The sequence below is a fragment of the Protopterus annectens genome, chromosome 1.part0, assembly GCF_019279795.1.
Source record: "Protopterus annectens isolate FY-2018-M chromosome 1.part0, PAN1.0, whole genome shotgun sequence".
Classification (NCBI taxonomy): domain Eukaryota; kingdom Metazoa; phylum Chordata; order Ceratodontiformes; family Protopteridae; genus Protopterus; species Protopterus annectens.
The window spans coordinates 209,367,236-209,388,463 of record NC_056725.1 but is presented as its reverse complement, the minus strand read 5'-3'; the positions used below and the strand labels follow the sequence as shown (position 1 = coordinate 209,388,463).

At 43.1% G+C, this 21,228-nt stretch overlaps 1 protein-coding gene across 1 annotated transcript in view; it reads right to left on the bottom strand.

Annotated features, from left to right (window-relative positions):
• Positions 1-5,306: 5,306 nt before the first annotated feature.
• The window catches only part of LOC122799510 (serine/threonine-protein phosphatase 5-like), a 995,806-nt gene continuing 979,884 nt past the window's right edge, over positions 5,307-21,228 (bottom strand). Inside the window, exon 11 of the mRNA XM_044069034.1 lies at positions 5,307-6,128. Coding sequence (XP_043924969.1) covers positions 6,066-6,128 — 63 coding nt within the window. The 3' untranslated portion in view covers positions 5,307-6,065. The remainder of the gene's footprint in view (positions 6,129-21,228) is intronic.

Here is a 21,228-nt window from a genome sequence, read left to right as displayed (position 1 = left end):
CCCGGTGAGAAGCAGACTGGAGACCGGAGCCGAGGAGGGGAGAGCCGCAGACAAGGGAGGAGAAGGCAGGCGTGGCTAAAACAGAGGTCTCGGCCCGCCTTGTGGTGCTTCTCTCTCCGGTCCTTTTTCTTGCTTCCCTCTCCTCCAAACCAATAGAGGGAGGTTGAGTCCCAGGTGGAGAAGGGGAGCAGGAGAGGAGGGAACCCCTGAAGGAGTGGTAGCCGTGTCCAGGGGCAGAAGTCCCGCCAGGACCAGCCTCAATGCCCTGGGGTTGAACCCTGCACAAATGGAACATCCAGAAGTGAGGTGTTCAACCCCGGCCATCAGCAGGAGAAAGCTTATGGCCACACTCGGTGCACTCAGAAGAAAGCCTTAGGGCTTCAGACATACTAAGGTTTTTTTTTTTTTTAAATAAGTGCCAACTAGCCACAAAAAACACAGGCCCAAACACAAACTACGCACCAGCGAGGGGAGGGATAAATTAAAGTTATAAAAGTTATCAAAAACTTTAAATTTTAAACTCAAGGGATAGGGAACCTAATACTTTCACACAAAACTGTCTAAAAATTTAGAATTTAACGGTATAATAAGAAGAAATAACACTTAGCTGAAGAGCTCTAAAATCCAGTCTGGTCACCAGCGCGGCAAACTAGATCTGAGGTCATGTAGGGAGAGCAGGGCATTATGGGTGAGGGGAGGAGCTGAGAGCTCGGATCCATAGCTGGAAAACCATGCCGGTTCGGATCCGATATTGGATCCATAACCCACAGGTTGCAGACAAATGAATCTCCTACTTCAGATCCTAGTTTTCAAAACAGGTCTATTGAGAACAGGAGGGTGCCACAGTGTCTTGGACAGAAACTGCTAAGAAGCAAAATTGTCCAAAATTCCCTGAAGAAGCTAGGCATTTTGTAAATACCCTTGGAGATGCAGACAGTTCAAATGGCAAAGATGTAAACTGAACAGTCTATCCAGCCAGAAAAAAAAAACACTTCAAGTGTTTGTGAAAATTAATCTGGTGGCACATATCTTTTAAGTTTAGAGTTATTCAAAAGAAAAAAAGAAATGAAAAGAATAGGGTAGGAAGAGGAGAAACATGACTGTAAGATTAACATTTGAATGTTACAATTACTAGAAAGAAATTCGGAACTGAAAGATCCAGGAGTGGTCTCCATGTTCCCTCTTTCCTGGCATAAAAGTCCTTTCTCTGATGGGAAGGAGGGGTGCTCTTATAACATCTTGAAATAAGAATTGAGGAAACAAATGTGTTTGGTTTCTCAAAGTAAGACAGATTCCTGATTGGTGCGGGATGAAGCCCACCTGCCATTTATAGCCCTTTTGAATTATTCTTAGTTCCCACAACTCTAATTTTTTACGGAAATGCAGGGAAAGAGAGAGTCATTTGTTTAGCCTCTAGCACTGAATGTGTCAATATACTAAATATCATTTTGAGACAATGGAATTATTTGAACATTTTGAAGGGAGTTATTGATAGAATTGATGTGGAACCACACTATTTTTACAGGCATTTCCAAAATTGGGCATAATCTGGAAAAACCTAAAATCAAGATTCCTAAATGTCAGAAAGGAGAAGACCCAGTGTGCAAACTGTAAGCAATGTAAATTCATACACACAGGGCCCCTTATATTGGTGGGTAAGTATTCTGAGGTTATTCAACGTAAAGGTTTTTTTAATTGCAAAACTGGAGTAATATACATCGTCTTATGTCCATTTTGTCCAGCATTTTATGTGGGCAAGAGGAGTGAAAAATCTAAGCAGCATATACATCAGCATGTTTATGCTATTAATAATGAAGATGTAACTAACACTTTGGTGAAACATAGATCGGAATGCTCTAATTTTAACACGTTTACTTTTTTCATAATGGAAAAAAGTTGTTAAACATGAAAGGGGTGGAGATTGGGGCAATTTCTTTTTATCTTACAGGCAGTTATATTGGCAAATATTGATTACAGCTGATTACAGCAAATCACGGGCAATTAATGATTCTATTTCAGTTGTTAGATCTAGACAAGCTAGGCTTAAGTAGTGAACTAGTAAAGTAATTAATGTTCTTCACGTGATCTGTGCATTTTAAAAGATGAAGTTTTTGTAAATGTTTATTCTGAAGGAATCCTGTTTACAGACAAAATTAAAGTGTCAATAGATTCCTGTGGCATTTTGTACTAAGTTTTTTGTTTTAGTATTTGTTTTGGGTTTATACTTAGTCTCAGGATTTAGAAATTTTGTGTTTTTTTCCCCAGACAGAAAAAAAAAATCTTACATAACACCACAATTATTTTTAAACTGAATACGGTGGTCTATCTGAGGTTTAAAGTTACTTTAACAAAAAAAAAAAAAAAAAACACGGTGGAAGATGAGGAAAAAGGAATTACAAGGATAACATTCAGAATGCTGTAATTAGAAAGGAATTCAAATTGAAACTTTCAGCACCGGTCTCCATGCTCCTTCTCCTCCTTTACAGGTGTAAAAGTAATTTCCCTACTAGGGAGGAAAGGCAAGGCCTTTAACACCTTGAAATGGCACTTCTGATAAAATCTGAGAAAACAAATGTGTCTGGTTTCTCAGAGGAATTTCTTTTGGAGGATGGAAGCTCACTGCCATTGTAGTCTTTATGAATTACTCTTCGTACCCTAAAATGGTTTGTTTAAAAATGTTCAGGCAAAAGGAGACTGCCTGCTATTTTGTGGGGATGGCTCTGATGGAGAGGGAAAGGAATGCTTAGGTAGTCATACAGTCTTTTTGAACTCTGAAGACCTACTCCTATTCTTCTTGGACTCCCCCTTATCATTTCTTTATATTGTTGTTTAACCTGACTTTTGCTCACCTTATTTGAAAGGTTTCTTGAAGAAAGGGGCCAAAGGATAAATGATAGTTTCTTTTGTACTTGGGGACTTATGAGAAAAACAGTTGTTGCACCCCCTGTGTTAACTTATCTTTTTCTTATAAGCATTTAGGAGCGTCCACTGAGGAATTGCTAAAAAGGAACTAATTTTCTAAAGAAGCATTCAAAAATCTGGGATGAAACATCCTCTGGGAAACTCTGGAGCCTGACCCAGGTATGCCTTTGCATTACAGATCCTGTGGCAGTGGCCAGAGACAAAGCATCCACTGCATTGTAGGAGCACTTGATTGAATTTGTTGCGACCAGTGATTCAGAAGAAATCAGGTTTAATAAGGAAGTTTGAGGGTCAGACGCAGCCAAGTTTAAAATAAGTTGCCGTGTGTATGAAAAAAAAATTAGAAAGGAGGCACTTGGCCAAAGGCGGTCTTGTCAGTTGATTGCCCTGAAGGCAAGGGTTAAAGTAGTATATATATTTTTCCCATACATATCAAATGCCCTTCTGTCCTTTTCAATGAGGAAAGGAGTGCAAGATGCCAATGGCTTACAGGTACCATCATTGTCCACTGAAATTCTAGCAGGGCCAGATAAAGGATTATTGAAAAGATACTTATGGGAATCATGTACTCTGGAAACAGTATCAGGCTCTGTAGGTGCAGGAAGCTGAAAATCTGGAGAGGCATAAACTGAACTAATGCATTCTTCAAAGTAGTAAGTACTGGAGGTACTGCTAGGGGTTTTACAGGAATCCAGATTCAGAGATCATGGTACCTTTTAAGTGTCACGAAAATCTTTCAACTCTTTCTTTTCAACAGGCAAGTCGTATGAAAGTTGTGAGGTACAATCTAGAACTTCCTTCTCTGACTCTCAAAATATCTTTTTTTTTCAGAACATGAAGGAAATGTTTTCCTCTTAGAATAACAAGGTATTAAGGCAGAAGGTTGGAGAGACTGGAAAGCCCAAGAAAGACCCAGGGCAAAACTATACCAGTCCTCTTGTAAACCCTCCAAACTGGCTCCAGTCAAAGGGGAGGGGGAATATATTTTTCAGACTCTCCTAGGTGTTTCAAGTTGAATAGTTTTGGAAGAACTGGTTGTCTGGACTGCTATAAGAGAGTCTGTTACTGCTTCTCTTACCAAAACCTGAGGTATACCATCCTCTCCTTCCATTAAAAGCAAGTGGGTTCTCCTTTATCTGCTGGCACTTCATAATGCTGGACTTCTGATCAGTAGTGGCTTCCAGTGGAGTACCAACAGAGGGATCTGGAAGATCAGCCTGATGGTTGAAATAGCTCTGAGACTACCACAATGGGAACATCAGACCCAGATTGGGATAAGGAGGTGAACTGTTACCTCCCTTCTAAACTCTAGAAATTTTCATTTCCTTTTCTTCTTCAGCTGAAGGAAGGCACCTAACAATGATGAAATGGCAGCCATACAGGCCCAAACCAAGACTTTGTCTCTGGTTCTCCATAAAGAGTCTGAGGCCATTCAGCCTACTAAGAATAGTTTGTGGAGTAAATGACAAACAAATGTCACACGACCATAAGTTATTTTCACCAAGACAGAAATTTCAAGTCCTTGTTCAGTATATACCTATATCAAAAGCATTTTCCCCTTTTTACAGATATAAAATTTACTGCAAGTACACATTTTAGTGAAAATAGAAAGAAAGTAGACCCAAAGGGGTACTTATCTGCACATAAATGCTAGATGTGAGCTGACAGCCAGCACTGAAAACACTGTTGATATGAGATCTGACTTTTCAACCACAAGTCAGTCTTGAATGTTGATGCCCATATATCCACTTTACACTAGCATGCCCTTGTACTTCAGTGGACATGTGCTTTACAAGGAAGGCACCCAAAAGGTCAGACATCCTTGGCAGAATACATTTCCATATAGCTTTATGCTACTGCAAAAGTGATCTAATGATAAACATACTAATCTATGACCCTGCAAGCCATAAATGCAGTAAATTATATTTTAGCATGTGCATTTCACTTATGTCAGACTTTCCACAAATAGTACAGAAAAGTGGATTTTCCAGCTAAACTTTGGAACATAGTCTTAACGTGTCAAATCTGATTTTTCTTATGTAACCTAAAAAAAAACACTTGGGAAATACAGCAATCTATGCCTTGCTTTATGCATGTTTTTTATCCAGTTTTGTTCTTGCAACTGCTTCCATGCCAGCAAAACAACACTGCATCAAAGTCAGCTTTTGTTCCTTTGAATTGATCAGATCAGAAGACACCTTTTCATCATCTACTGTTTTAAAGATCTGAACTAGTATGTTTAAAGTTATAAATGTAAAAGGATGAAAACTTCAGCTTGCACATCTTTGAAGAAAAAACTGACATTTTCATATTAACACTATGACATGAGTGGATCAGTAAGTTAAGATCTCTATACATTATCATAAAAAAATAACCATTGAGAAGACATGAAGTTGGGTTTTATATTATGAACAATTATACTACAGTAATTCCTGCTAGTCCCAATAGGGTTGACAAGGCAGTAGCATAACAGATGCTTTTTACAGACTAGCATTCATATCTAAACACAACAGGCCTCCACATAAAAATGCTCGTTTTGTGCAGCAAAACAATATACCAGTCCATGAGTCGACATAGGAGTTACTCCTGTTTTCTCAATATTTACTGACCTTACTTCCCACTAAATGTTTTCTTCAGAAAACACCTAGCAGTACTTTACTCAAGAGCAGCTTAACAGAAAAAAGTCTTCACTTTTCTGTGGGGCTGTAATTTACCAATTCCTTTTTAGTGGGGCTGTAATTTACTTAATTCCAAGGCCCCTCATATGTTACAATCTGTTTAGCAGACGAATCACTTATTGCTTAAAGCAGTCCCCAGAAAACTGATTTTACAAAAAGATACTTATCTTTTTATTTGTTACATAGTTACATATAATTACAGGGAAGATTGGAGATATATAAACTTTTGTTGTGCAGTGAGCCATTACTCTGAATTTAATTAATGGCTGATTTTCATGTTCAACACGTTTACATTAAAGCTTGCGATTTGGAACACACACAGTTAAATAGCTCTGACGATACTCCTGCTCTTATTCTCCATCAGCATACGCATCAATGCCACGGAGATTCCTTGCTGCAAGATCACACTGTGATAACTGCAAAAGAAGCAGAGGATGCCTATTCTGCCTTAAACAGACCTTGCTTCTACATCATGCCAAGCTGCAGCAGAGTGTTTGCATACGTCATAGGTTTCACATTCGGGTGTGGCTACAAGGAAAAGAAAAAAGTACAATGTGAGTGGTGCCCCTTTGCACATGCATTACTTGCAGTTTGAAAAGTGATATCAATGCATACAAGGAAGATTTGAAAAGTGATATCAATGCATACAAGGAAGATAACTGTATCAGGTACTCGTCATTAGCAGTAGCTACTCAACAGATATTGGTCAACTGAAATGTCAGTTATAAAGTTCCATTGACTGAATTTAAACCAGTCATCCCAAACCCCACTAAGCATGCTTTATTAACATTATGGAGCAAAGAATGCTTTGATTAAAAACAACAAGCACATTCCAGATCTATGCTTGCTGTTCTGAAGAACAAACTGCAAACTGATGTTCAAAACTAGATCACTGCTGCTGTAGTCAAAGATATTTGGGTCACAACCCCCGCAAATTGGCCAGTTTTTCCAAACGTAAGGGCACCCTCCACATGCTCTGTCAACATCTAAAGCAGAACCGCATATAAAAGAGTACCAAAATCTTCAGATCTTTCTTGCTGCTGAAGTATGCTCCTTCAGCAGGCTTTGTGGAATTGTCAGCTGGCTAGTGATCCTTGGGGGCAGGGGGGCGGAACCTTCCATAAGATTGTTTTTCTGAGGAAAGTGTGTGTGTGTTTTGTGAACTGATTGCTTTTTACCTTGGAAAAGTACAGTTGTACAAGTTGCACTTACCCATAACCCCTAGGTGGTCGATTTCTAAGTGCTGGAGTAGCCAAACCCACCTTCCACCCTTTTACATTTATATATACTTACAGTCAGGATGGAAAGTAGGGTAGTGTTTGCTTCTATTTTATATGTCTTACTGTTACTACTGGTTGGTTATTTTTCTCTTATTCACTCTGACTTCTCTGGGGGATTGGCCAATCAGCATTAAAAGTGAAGGAGTGTGGCAGAGCCACAGCTTTCTGATGTTGGTTGATTTACTTCCTAGGTGGGAAACAACCCACATAGCCTAAGGCCTACAATAGCAGTTGGAATGATCAACATACATAGATTTCTGACTTTCTTACTTGTCAGGGGATTTTTATGTTGTTAATGCTTAGGTGAACATATTGTGCAAAATCTACTTTTTGACATTGTTTTCGACATTTCTATGTAGACATAGTGCATGGGGCACACTGTCTGGGCTTTTGGGGACTACCAGTACTTTTCTTACCTCAAATCTACCGCTTTGCTGTTGGAAGGTTTACCAACTCTTTCAGGCTTTGCTACCAGTCTTCACTACTCATTTATTGGCTAAATCTCAGAAGCAGTTACCAGTCTCCTTGGATCTTCCTTCCCAGTTTGCAAAAACATGTTTTTAGGGAGTCTGTCAGGCTGTCTCTGACTGTGCCTCAGCTGCCAGTGGGTGTCTTTGCTGTGAATGGTTTTGTTTTCTTGAACTGCTAGCACCTACAGCCAATAAGGACAGAGTGAGACATGACCTCTGTGTGGCTGTCCTCTATGAGCAAGGCAGAACCGCTACACTTGTTGCTTTTGGAAGAAGGTGCCGGTGAAGGTCTACTGCACAGCCAGGAAAGGGAGCCTAAGCTTAGCGACAGTATGCCTGCTTTGGGCCAGGCCCCTTCCAGGGAGTTTCCAAGGGAAAGGAAACAAAATGAAACCTGGCTTCTAAAGTGCAGACGGAAGATGCATTATGCAGTTAATTCTCCTTTTATTTTACTTATTCCTCTTCAGGTAAAAGATTTCCCTCACTTTCCAACTCAGATTTTCAGTAAAAAGAGGTAGGATTAGAGGAACAACTTTGTACTTCATTTTTTTTCTCAAACTGAAGACGATGGTGAAAGTATTGTTTCGGACATTCTTCCAGTAGGCCTTTCTTTTTCTGGTACTTTATTAATATGAAGAGGTTCTTCAGTGGGATCAGAATGAGATTCCTAATTTCCAGAAAATGTATTACAATTGATTACAGTTGGAAATACCTCAATCTGCAGTGTCTTTTTTTTTTCCCTTTTTCTCACGGCTTGTAGTTATGCTGACAGTCAACCTATGCCCCTTGGTGCAGAAAAGTGCACTATTTGTCTTGTTTTTGTCATAAATAACAGGAAAAAAAGACTTAAGGGCAAGAAATGAGGACACGATTAACTACAATGCTGAGAATCTTCTGGAAATCCAATCTCATATCTCTCTGTGCTGCATGCTTGATGAACTGCTTAGCAGAGAGGCCTGTAAACTCAAACACACTCCAGAACCCCTGCAGAACCCCTGCATCTTGCAATCTTAATGGATCATGGTAAAAACTGCAGAATCCTGTCAAACCTGCCTGACCAGTTGACAATTGGACATGGAAAGCATATTAAAAGGAAAAGATGTAAAAGATCAACATAGAGAGACTCTAAAACAGGAATTAAGGCCAGAATGAAAAGAAATCCACACAGGCCTGCACTTCCTTCCATGCTGTTAGCAAATGTATGCTCACTGGACAGCAAGATGGGCTACTTGCGGATGGATCACACAATCTAAGATGAGTAGTTGTTTACTTGTGTTCACTGAAACTTGGCTGAACTCTGGTATAAGTGATAGTACATTATATGTGGAGGGGATGTCTATTTTGTGCTGACAGAAATCAATATCTCTCTGGTAAATCTATAACAGCTGGCGTACAAAGTGTGAAACAATAACTTTCACTGCTCAGAGAACATTGAGTCCATGCCACTAAAATGCAGATCCTTCTACTTGCCTAGGGAATTCAATGGTGTGAGCATAAAAAGAAGTTATGTACTCACTATAATGTTCCATCTGAGTTGTTGCTCTTCATTTGTCTTCAACCTGTGGGTACTCGGATCCAACTCAGCCACATTTCCAGCATCTGATCCAAGCTCCAAGCTCCTCCCCTACCCATAATGCCCATCTTCCTCCTTCCTTCAGATCGAGTTTGCTGCTAACCCTAGCATCTCAATCTGACTCAACGTCTTACTTCACAACCATAGTTTTCCAGATAAAGAACATAACAAATGAATGCTCAGGTGGTGGACCATACCTCTCCTATCCAGACCACCACGCAGTCAACTAAAAAGGCAGGGGGGAAGGATGGAAGTATGGAGGGATGGTTGAAGACAAATGAAGAGCAACAACTCAGATGGAACAGTGAGTACATAACTTTTTTATCTGAAGTTGCTGTCTTGTGAGACAGAGTCCCCAGCTACCAACTCACCTGGGAGGCCCTCATGGAAGGATATTCTGGAGCGGGTCCCCTTCAGAATTTTGAATCTTAAAACTTCGAAACCCATTACGATCGAAGACCATATGTTCGAAGTTTTAAAACTTCGAAATTTTGAATGGGGAGGCATACAGAGCAGACCAGGAGACTTCCCTTGTCCTCACTGTAGTGCGATCTTGGAGTTGGTATATTTAAGTTGTGGGGGGTGCAGGGGGGTTGCCCCCCTGCTATACACAGTTTATTTTTTGTGTTTTGCAGGTCTCCTGCACATTTTCGATCATTCAAATGTTTGATCATATGGTCTCGGCCATATGGAATTCGAAAATTTGAACATTCGATCATGTGATGTAGACCCTCCGAAGCATGGTGGAGCCAAAGGACGCCCTGCTCCTGAACAGAATATCCAACTTAGAGTGAAATGAAAGTATGTGAAGATGACCAAGTAGCCGCAGAGCAAATATCATCCAGCGAAACTCTGGACCAGATGGCAGCTGAAGTAGCCATAGATCTAGTCAAATGGGCCTTAACATATTCTGGTGGGGCAAACCTCTTGTTGAATGTGCTACGATAATAGACTGGGAAATCCAATGAACAATGGTAACTTTCACTACAGGTTTCCCTAAACAGGGCTTAGAATAAGAAACAAAGAGCTGATCAGACTTGCAGAAAAACCTAGTTCTACGCAAATAAAAATGTAAGTGCTGATAAAACATCCAACAAATGCAATTTGCATTCCCCCTTGTTTTCAAAATTGGGAAAGAAAACTGGAAGATTAATAACTTGGTTAATGTTTGATTCCAAACCCACCTTGGGATGGGAAAAGGGACTAGTACATAAAGATATACTGTCCTTATGAAGGATTATATATGGAGGTTTGACTGACCATGCCTGAAGTTCCGAAACCCTTTAGGCCGATGTAATTGCAATCAGGAAAGATGTTTTCCAAGACAAAAACTGAAAATCTACCGAAGCTGCCGGTTCGAAGGGAGAAGAAACTAGTGCTTGCAGAACCAGTGTAAGATCCCAAGGAGGCGTTGGGTCCTTAATTGGTGGCCAAAGCAAGAAGGTACCCTTCAAAAAGGCTTTCCAAAGCTTAGAAGAAGCTAGAGGCCATGCTGTCGCCTACATGAAAATTAGATATGGCTGCCAGTTGGACCTTGACCGTAGAAGAACTGGCGCCTCAGTAAAAAATACTTTCCAAAAATTCAAGAACCACCGGAACTGGAGCAGTAGAAGGATCTACCATCCTATTAAGAGGCCCTGATAACAAAATGGTTCCACTTGCTGGAATAAATCTTCCTAGTGGAAGCCTTATAAGATGCAACTAATATTTCCTTGACCAGTGAGGATAGCCCAGGAGTCCTGACTATCATGGGAACCAGAGGAGCCAAGCAGTGAGCTTTAGACTGCCCAAGTCTAGGTGAGGTATCTCTAAAGGATGAGAGATGAAGTCTGGAACTGGATCTAATGTCCAGGACTTGGTGAGGCCAGAATGGGGCAATAAGGATGACTAAGCTCCCCAGCCTGCGAGCTTTCTGAAGGAATTTCGGAATCAGAAGTAGGGAAGGGTATGCATACAGAAGACCGGAGGGCCAAACATGAATCAGAGCATCTCTGGGTACTTTCCCCCTGTGGGGGGTTCAGAGCGAAAAACTCACTGCACTTCATGTTGGTAGGAGAGGTGAAGAGATCGCAAAGTACAGTTTTGTACCTACCATAAATGTAGATGTCCGAACTGGATAGCATCTGCAGTCATAACAACTGGGTTGTCCTGTCGTCAGGCAGCCCTTCGGTCGGCCAGATTCCAAAGTCTGGGTCCGGCTTCGGCTGATGTCGCACTTCACCCATCATCTCTGTTGGTCTTCGGGTATAAAAGCATCAGCCGACGCCATTTTCTTCAGTGTTTCTTGCCCCAGATGCCAGTGGCCCTCTTGGAAGGCTAAAATTTGGATAAATGCCAATGTATGCAGACAAGGAAGGAGGCATGTACAAAAAATAAGCATGTATGTACATATATACAAACAAATACATCATAAGAGACTTCCCCCCAGCTAGCTATTAGGAGTGTAAATACCCTAGGAGTACCACAGAGGGGAAGGAGGGTGGGTAATCCTGACTGCAGATGCTATCCAGTTCGGACATCTACATTTATGGTAGGTACAAAACTGTACTATGTCCTTCATGGATGCATCTGCAGTCATAACAACTGGGTAGAATACCATAGCTAAACTAGGGGTGGAGGAAGAATAAGTAAAAATTATGGTGTAGTCAGGATCCCTTGCAGTACAGCAGTGGCAAACCCTGCTCGGGATCTGGAATATAGAGGTAAATTGTAATGCTTGGCAAATGTATGCACGGAGGTCCAAGTAGCCGCCTCAATAATGTCCTTGGTTGCCACTCCTCGTAAGAATGCTGTGGTAGTGGCTGTAGCTCTTGTTGAATGAGGTCTTATGTTCTGTGGCATTGGTTTTCCATGGTAGGAGTAACAGAATCTTATGCAATTTCCTATCCATTTGGAGACTGTTTGCTTGGAAATTGCTTTTCCTTCCCTTCCTGGTGCATAGGCCACTAACAGCTGGTCAGACTTTCTGTTTTCTTTTGTTCTGTCCAGGTAGTAGCGTAACTGTTTATGTACATCCAAAGTATGCAGTAGTCTTTCCCCCCTGTTCTGTGGGTTGGGAAAGAAGGTAGGTAGGTGGATTGCCTGGTTTAAGGACACTCTGGATACCACCTTTGGCATAAATGTAGGATTAGTTCTCATGGAGACTCTATCTTGATGGAAGATCAGGAAGGGTTGCACTGCCACTAAGGCCTGGAGTTCTGAAACCCTTCTTGCTGAAGTAATTGCCAGGAGGAAAGCAGTTTTCCATGATAGGTGTTGAAGATCCGCTGTTCCTGCTGGTTCAAATGGTGGGAGTGTCAATTTTTCTAGTACAAAATTTAAGTCCCATGCTGGCAGTGGTGGTTTCCTAGGAGGTTTTACATTCTTGATTCCTCTGAGGAATTGCCTGAGTAGAGGATGAGAGTAGACAGGCGGATCATAGCTGTATTCCGCAGAAATGGCTGCTGCATGAATCTTGATGGAGGAATAGGACAGACCTGTGTGTAGAAGCTCTGCCAAGTACTCCAGGATGTTAGCAATGTCTATGTTTGACACATCTTTTCCTCTTTCAGCACTCCAAGTGGCAAACCTTTTCCATTTTCCTGCATAGTTCCTTCTTGTTGAAGGTCTGCGGGCTTCAAGTATAATGTCTTTAACCCTTTGGGATAAATCTGGGTTGGTTGTTCTTAAGTGATGTTCCAGGCAGTCAGTTGTAAGGTTTTTAGGTTTGGATGCAGGATGTTGTATTTGTTCTGAGTTAACATCAAGGGCATCAGAGGTATTGGCCACATTCTCCCCTGAGACATGCTCCTGAGCAAGGGATACCAGTGTTGTCTTGGCCAATTTGGAGCTATCAGAATTATCCTTGGTTGTTCCTCTGATTTTCAGCAGTACCTTGTGCATCAAAGGAAGAGGTGGGAAGGCATAAGCTGTCAGGCCTTTCCAACTGAAGGAAAGGGAGTCCACCTTCCATGCAAGAGGGTGGCACGTCCTTGTGCAGAATTTCCTGAGTTGGTGGTTGAGTGGGGATGCGAACAGGTCTATTTGTGGCATTCCCCATTTTTTTGTGATGGCCTTGAATATGTCCGGGTGCAGCATCCATTCGTGAGCATTCGGTGTGGTTCTGCTTAACATATCTGCTAGTGTATTTTCTTTTCCTGGCACAAAGGTTGCCTGTAACTGGATGTTGTAGTTCAGTGCCATGTTCCAAAGGTCCAGAGTCATTCTGCATAGGGGGTAAGAATGAGTGCCCCCTTGCTTGTTGATATACCACATGACTGTGGTGTTGTCTGTCCTTATCAATAAATGGCCTTCTTTTAGGAAAGGCTTGAATTTCTGGATTGCTAGCTGTACTGCCAGCATTTCCTTTTGGTTTATGTGCAGGTGCAGCTGGTCTGGAGTCCACAATCCTTGTATGCATTTGTCCAACATGTGTGCCCCCAACCTAGGTCTGAGGCGTCCGTTGTGATGGTCTGGTTCACTTGACCTTTGTGGAAGGGCAAGCCTAGGTTTGCCTGGCATGCTTGGGCCCACCATAGGAATTCTTGTTTCAGGCATGGGATTAGTGGTATTTTGGTTTCTAGGCTGTGACTGTGTTGAGACCATAAGTTTTTTAGGTACCACTGTAGCTTTCTCATATGCAGTCTGGCATGAGGAATCAGGATTATGCATGATGCCATGAATCCCAAGGCCTGCAGTATTTTTCTTGCTGTTAGTTTGTTCTGCTTTGTTAATGCCAAGAAGTAATGAGGAAGTTGCTCTTGTTTTTCTGCAGTCAGGAATGCCATTTGTTTTACTGTATCCAATTCTGCACCCAAGAATGTTCTTGTCTGGGATGGAATCAGCCTTGACTTTTTTAGATTGACTGTGTATCCCAGGGCTTGTAACAAGTAAATGACCCTTTGTAAATCTGTTGTCAGCTTGTCTTTGTTGTCCGCTTGTAGCAGGCAATCGTCCAGGTATGGATAGATTTGGATTCCATGTAGCCTGCAATGAGCAATTACTGATGCCAGGCATTTTGTGAATACTCTGGGCGCAGTAGATAAGCCAAATGGCAATGCTGAGAATTGTTAATGCTCTGATGCTGCAAGGAATCTGAGGTATCTTCTGCAAATTGGTCGAATGGGGGCGTGCAGGGATGCCTCCTTGAGGTCTAGAGTCACCAGCCAACACTCCTTGCCCAGCATGGGAAGAAGTTGCTGTAAGGTCAGCATTTTGAATTTTGGGACGATGATGTATGTGTTTAAGACGGACAGATCGAGAATGGGTCTCCAAGTTTTTTCTTTTCTTGGGACTAGAAAGAGTCTGGAGTAAAATCCTTTGCCCTGTTGGTTTTCTGGTACTCTCTCCACAGCTCTCATGTTGGTTAGCTGAATTACCTGGTTTAGAGCTTCTGCTTTTTGAGTTGGAGGTAAATTTGGCATTCCTCTGTTTACTGGTAAGGTGTGGAAGTGGAACCTGTAGCCTTGGTCTATGGTTTTTAAAATCCACTTGTCTTTTGTGATATAGTGCCAATTTTGTGAAAATAAGGCTAGCTTTCCGCCTAAAGGTGCTGCTATTTGCTCTCTGGTAGGCGGTGTCAGAGCCAAGTCACTGTGATTGTCCTGTTGCAGTGGTAGTGTTTGTATCAGTGCCTCTCTGGCTGTTACCTTGCCACTGTCGTCCTCTGTAGGCACTGCCTCTGGATTGGTTTCTGCCTCTAGAGCGTCTATACCTGCCTCTTTGGGTCTTTGAGGAGTCTGGAAAAGACCAATTTTTGGCAGGCCAGTTTCTGCTAAAACGAGGGGGTTGAACCTGTAAGAAATCCTTAACTGTTTGTACGGATTTTGCCTTCTCTTCCATTTTCTTCATTACCTGTTGAGCAGAAGTACCAAATAAATTCTCCTTATCCATAGGAGCATCTAACAACTTTGCTTTTACATGATCCGGCAGGACTTGCTCTTTCAACCATGCATGCCTTCTTATCACTGTGCCAGTCATGGCTGATCTAAATGAAGCCTCCAGTGCATCATAGCCACATTTTAAAGAATGGTTACTAACCTGCTGTATGTTATTCACCATTTCTAAGACATATTTCTTATCTAAGGATTCTTCAGAGGAAAGTTTCTTAGACAACTGATCAAGCATAAACTCTTGGTATTGAATCATGTGAAACTGGCAGTTTAAAGCTCTAGCTGAGAGAGTGGCAGATGTGTAAACTTTTTTGCCCCATCTGTCTAATGACCTGGCTTCCCTTTCAGAAGGGAGAGGGTTTTTTGTAGAGGTAGAGGCTACTGCCTTAGGCCCCTGGGAAATAGTCTCAGGGTCTGCAAGTGGGGCCTTGTAAAGGTGGTGATGAGTGTTAGGTACCCTGTAAAATCTGTCTGGTTTGGCAGGAGCTGGGGGTAATGAATCAGGTGCAGTGCAAACATCATTAAATGCATCATCCACAACAGGCAAAACTGGAGGTATAGCTAAGGGCCTGTGTTGGTCGGCAGGTGCAGAAAGGTTCTAAAGCCTTTTTCTTGAGTCTGAGAAATCCTGTCCTTGCCATTGGAATTGTTCTCTCATGGCATGTAAGGTTTCAAAGGAGAATTCCTCTGGTGGAGAGACAGATGGAATGGAATCATCAACATCGGAGTCTTCATAAGTGGACAAAGGAGCCTCTGGCTGTTCTGTAGTGTCCGAGTCCTCCAAAGAATCATCAGAGCCTTCCTGCTGGGGTGGCTCTGTTCTAGGTCTCTTTTCTGGAGGCTGAGAGGCCCTGTCTGGGTGTGATTGGGATCCCCTAATTAAGGAAATCAAATCCTCTGCCAGGGTAAGCATTTGAGAGTTAGAAGGGTGTCTGTGAGAGGGGGCCTTAGCAGGAACTGTACTAACAGTTTTTGCTGCCTTGGCCCTGGCAAAGGCCTTGATAGACATGGCTGCAGGAGGCCTAGCAGCACCACGTGCTGGGGTAGAAACATCCAAAGGGATGGAGTCAGATAACTCACTAGAAGCCACAGTTGAAGGTAAAATTTCAGAGGCCAATTCAACTGTAGTAGCAGGAACACTCTGGATACCACCTTTGGCATAAATGTAGGATTAGTTCTCATGGAGACTCTATCTTGATGGAAGATCAGCAAGGGTTGCACTGCCACTAAGGCCTGGAGTTCTGAAACCCTTCTTGCTGAAGTAATTGCCAGGAGGAAAGCAGTTTTCCATGATAGTATTGTAATTCTGATCCTGTTGAAGATCCGCTTTCTGCTGGTTCAAATGGTGGGAGTGTCAATTTTTCTAGTACAAAATTTAAGTCCCATGCTGGCAGTGGTGGTTTCCTAGGAGGTTTTACATTCTTGATTCCTCTGAGGAATTGCCTGAGTAGAGGATGAGAGTAGACAGGCGGATCATAGCTGTATTCCGCAGAAATGGCTGCTGCATGAATCTTGATGGAGGAATAGGACAGACCTGTGTGTAGAAGCTCTGCCAAGTACTCCAGGATGTTAGCAATGTCTATGTTTGACACATCTTTTCCTCTTTCAGCACTCCAAGTGGCAAACCTTTTCCATTTTCCTGCATAGTTCCTTCTTGTTGAAGGTCTGCGGGCTTCAAGTATAATGTCTTTAACCCTTTGGGATAAATCTGGGTTGGTTGTTCTTAAGTGATGTTCCAGGCAGTCAGTTGTAAGGTTTTAGGTTTGGATGCAGGATGTTGTATTTGTTCTGAGTTAACATCAAAGGCATCAGAGTATTGGCCACATTCTCCCCTGAGACATGCTCCTGAGCAAGGGATACCAGTGTTGTCTTGGCCAATTTGGAGCTATCAGAATTATCCTTGGTTGTTCCTCTTTGATTTTCAGCAGTACCTTGTGCATCAAAGGAAGAGGTGGGAAGGCATAAGCTGTCAGGCCTTTCCAACTGAAGGAAAGAGTCCACCTTCCATGCAAGAGGGTGGCACGTCCTTGTGCAGAATTTCCTGAGTTGGTGGTTGAGTGGGGATGCAAACAGGTCTATTTGTGGCATTCCCCCTTTTCTTGTGATGGCCTTGAATATGTCGGGTGCAGCATCCATTCGTGAGCATCTGGTGGTTCTGCTTAACATATCTGCTAGTGTATTTTCTTTTCCTGGCACAAAGGTTGCCTGTAACTGGATGTTGTAGTTCAGTGCCATGTTCCAAAGGTCCAGAGTCATTCTGCATAGAGGTAAGAATGAGTGCCTCCTGTTTGTTGATATACCACATGACTGTGGTGTTGTCTGTCCTTATCAATAAATGGCCTTCTTGGAGAAAAGGCTTGAATTTCTGGATTGCTAGCTGTACTGCCAGCATTTCCTTTAGATTTATGTGCAGGTGCAGCTGGTCTGGAGTCCACAATCCTTGTATGCATTTGTCCAACATGTGTGCCCCCAACCTAGGTCTGAGGCGTCCGTTGTGATGGTCTGGTTCACTTGACCTTTGTGGAAGGGCAGTCCTAGGTTTGCCTGGCTTGGACCCACCATAGGAATTCTTGTTTCAGGCATGGGATTAGTGGTATTTTGGTTTCTAGGCTGTGACTGTGTTGAGACCATAAGTTTTTTAGGTACCACTGTAGCTTTCTCATATGCAGTCTGGCATGAGGGAGGAATCAGGATTATGCATGATGCCATGAATCCCAAGGCCTGCAGTATTTTTCTTGCTGTTAGTTTGTTCTGCTTTGTTAATGCCAAGAAGTAATGAGGAAGTTGCTCTTGTTTTCTGCAGTCAGGAATGCCATTTGTTTTACTGTATCCAATTCTGCACCCAAGAATGTTCTTGTCTGGGATGGAATCAGCCTTGACTTTTTAGATTGACTGTGTATCCCAGGGCTTGTAACAAGTAAATGACCTTTGTAAATCTGTTGTCAGCTTGTCTTTGTTGTCCGCTTGTAGCAGGCAATCGTCCAGGTATGGATAGATTTGGATTCCATGTAGCCTGCAATGAGCAATTACTGATGCCAGGCATTTTGTGAATACTCTGGGCAGTAGATAAGCCAAAGGGCAATGCTGAGAATTGATAATGCTCTGATCCTGCAAGGAATCTGAGGTATCTTCTGCAAATTGGTCGAGTCTAATGGGGGCGTGCAGGTATGCCTCCTTGAGGTCTAGAGTCACCAGCCAACACTCCTTGCCCAGCATGGGAAGAAGTTGCTGTAAGGTCAGCATTTTGAATTTTGGGACAATGATGTATGTGTTTAAAGCGGACAGATCGAGAATGGGTCTCCATTTTTCTTTTCTTGGGACTAGAAAGAGTCTGGAGTAAAATCCTTTGCCCTGTTGGTTTTCTGGTACCTTTTCCACAGCTCTCATGTTGGTTAGCTGAATTACCTGGTTTAGAGCTTCTGCTTTTGAGTTGGAGGTAAATTTGGCATTCCTCTGTTTACTGGTAAGGTGTGGAAGTGGAACCTGTAGCCTTGGTCTATAGTTTTAAAATCCACTTGTCTTTTGTGATATAGTGCCAATTTTGTGAAAATAAGGCTAGCTTTCCGCCTAAAGGTGCTGCTATTTGCTCTCTGGTAGGCGGTGTCAGAGCCAAGTCACTGTGATTGTCCTGTTGCAGTGGTAGTGTTTGTATCAGTGCCTCTCTGGCTGTTACCTTGCCACTGTCGTCCTCTGTAGGCACTGCCTCTGGATTGGTTTCTGCCTCTAGAGCGTCTATACCTGCCTCTTTGGGTCTTTGAGGAGTCTGGAAAAGACCAATTTTTGGCAGGCCAGTTTCTGCTAAACCTTGGGTTGAACCTGTAAGAAATCCTTAACTGTTTGTACGGATTTTGCCTTCTCTTCCATTTTCTTCATTACCTGTTGAGCAGAAGTACCAAATAAATTCTCCTTATCCATAGGAGCATCTAACAACTTTGCTTTTACATGATCCGGCAGGACTTGCTCTTTCAACCATGCATGCCTTCTTATCACTGTGCCAGTCATGGCTGATCTAAATGAAGCCTCCAGTGCATCATAGCCACATTTTAAAGAATGGTTACTAACCTGCTGTATGTTATTCACCATTTCTAAGACATATTTCTTATCTAAGGATTCTTCAGAGGAAAGTTTCTTAGACAACTGATCAAGCATAAACTCTTGGTATTGAATCATGTGAAACTGGCAGTTTAAAGCTCTAGCTGAGAGAGTGGCAGATGTGTAAACTTTTTTGCCCCATCTGTCTAATGACCTGGCTTCCCTTTCAGAGGGAGAGGGTTTTTGTAGAGGTAGAGGCTACTGCCTTAGGCCCCTGGGAAATAGTCTCAGGGTCTGCAAGTGGGGCCTTGTAAAGGTGGTGATGAGTGTTAGGTACCCTGTAAAATCTGTCTGGTTTGGCAGGAGCTGGGGGTAATGAATCAGGTGCAGTGCAAACATCATTAAATGCATCATCCACAACAGGCAAAACTGGAGGTTTAGCTAAGGGCCTGTGTTGCGGCAGGTGCAGAAAGGTTCTAAGCCTTTTTCTTGAGTCTGAGAAATCCTGTCCTTGCCATTGGAATTGTTCTCTCATGGCATGTAAGGTTTCCCCAAAGGAGAATTCCTCTGGTGGAGAGACAGATGGAATGGAATCATCAACATCGGAGTCTTCATAAGTGGACAAAGGAGCCTCTGGCTGTTCTGTAGTGTCCGAGTCCTCCGAAGAATCATCAGAGGACACTGGCTGGGGTGGCTCTGTTCTAGGTCTCTTTTCTGGAGGCTGAGAGGCCCTGTCTGGGTGTGATTGGGATCCCCTAATTAAGGAAATCAAATCCTCTGCCAGGGTAAGCATTTGAGAGTTAGAAGGGTGTCTGTGAGAGGGGGCCTTAGCAGGAACTGTACTAACAGTTTTTGCTGCCTTGGCCCTGGCAAAGGCCTTGATAGACATGGCTGCAGGAGGCCTAGCAGCACCACGTGCTGGGGTAGAAACATCCAAAGGGATGGTGTCAGATAACTCACTAGAAGCCGCAGTTGAAGGTAAAATTTCAGAGGCCAATTCAACTGTAGTAGCAGGAGCCTCGATAGTAGTCATGGTTTCGGCTGAGGACTGACCGGTTTTCTCGGTTTCGGCCGAAACCAAGACACTCGCAGTTTGCTTATCCGTGGTTTCGGCCGAAACCGCGGACCGCGAGTGTCGGTCTTTTTCCTTGCGTTTTTTAATTATTTGGGTAGTCGGATGATCCGAAGGCATAATGTACGCAAAGTCAGAGCCGAAAAACTGTTCAGCAAACTCCGACCGACGCCTAAGCGTTCGTCGGTTGAAGGAAGCACAGGCTGAACAGGCAGCTACGTCGTGGTCTGGGCCTAAACAAGGTAGGCAGTAAGAGTGGAAATCCTTATGAGGTATTTGTTTCCCACAAGTTAAACAATTGTTTACTTTTTCTGACATCGGCTGAGGCAAGAAAATGTCCCCAACGGGGTACTTAGCTTTTTAGAAGTCTTCGAAGTAGTATTCGGTAGTAGGAATCTCTGGAACTGACCGACTGGCACTTGCAAACAGCTTCTGCTTCGGGCGCCACGCGGCAAGAAAGACTGGAGAAAATGGCGTCGGCTGATGCTTTTATACCCGAAGACCAACAGAGAGGATGTCGGGTGAAGTGCGACATCAGCCGAAGCCGGACCCAGACTTTGGAATCTGGCCGACCGAAGGGCTGCCTGACGACAGGACAACCCAGTTGTTATGACTGCAGATGCATCCATGAAGGACATCAAGGCTGACCTCACTTTTGAAAAATCTGTTTTGCTACTGAAGGATTCAGAGACCACTCGTAAGGCATCAGGATAGAACTGCTAAGCCTGTCAGCTAGAATGTTGGACCTCCCCAGAATGTGCATTACAACCAGAAAATGGCTGGTGGAGATCGCCCACTCCCACACTCTCATGTCCTTGTGACACAGGGGGGTAAGACCTGGTTCCCCCCTGTTTGTTGATGTACCAGACCACCAACATGCTGTCCGTCTGGATGGCAATCACCCCGAAAGGAAGATGGGCATGCAGAGCTTGCAACGCTAGGAACACCTCCCTTATCTCCAGGAAGTTGATATGCAATCGAGTCTCGTGGGGGGACCACATGCCTTGGACTGTCCCTTCCCAAACAATGCCCCCCCAGCCGAGTAGGGAGGTGTCTGTGGTCACCGTGGCCAAGGGGGCTGGCAGAATAAAGGGATGACCCTGAAGATGATCCGGGGAACAAATGTAGCATAGAAGAAAATCCTTGCACACTCAAGATACATGAATCTTTTGAGACAAAGGAAGCCCTAGCAATGACCACTGAACCACCAAAGTCCACTGCAGTACCCTCATGTGCAATTGAGCCATAGGCATGAGGGTGATAGTGGCCTCCACAGACACCCATAAGACCAATTCTGGCATTGGCAAATGGTTTTAAAGGATACACACGAC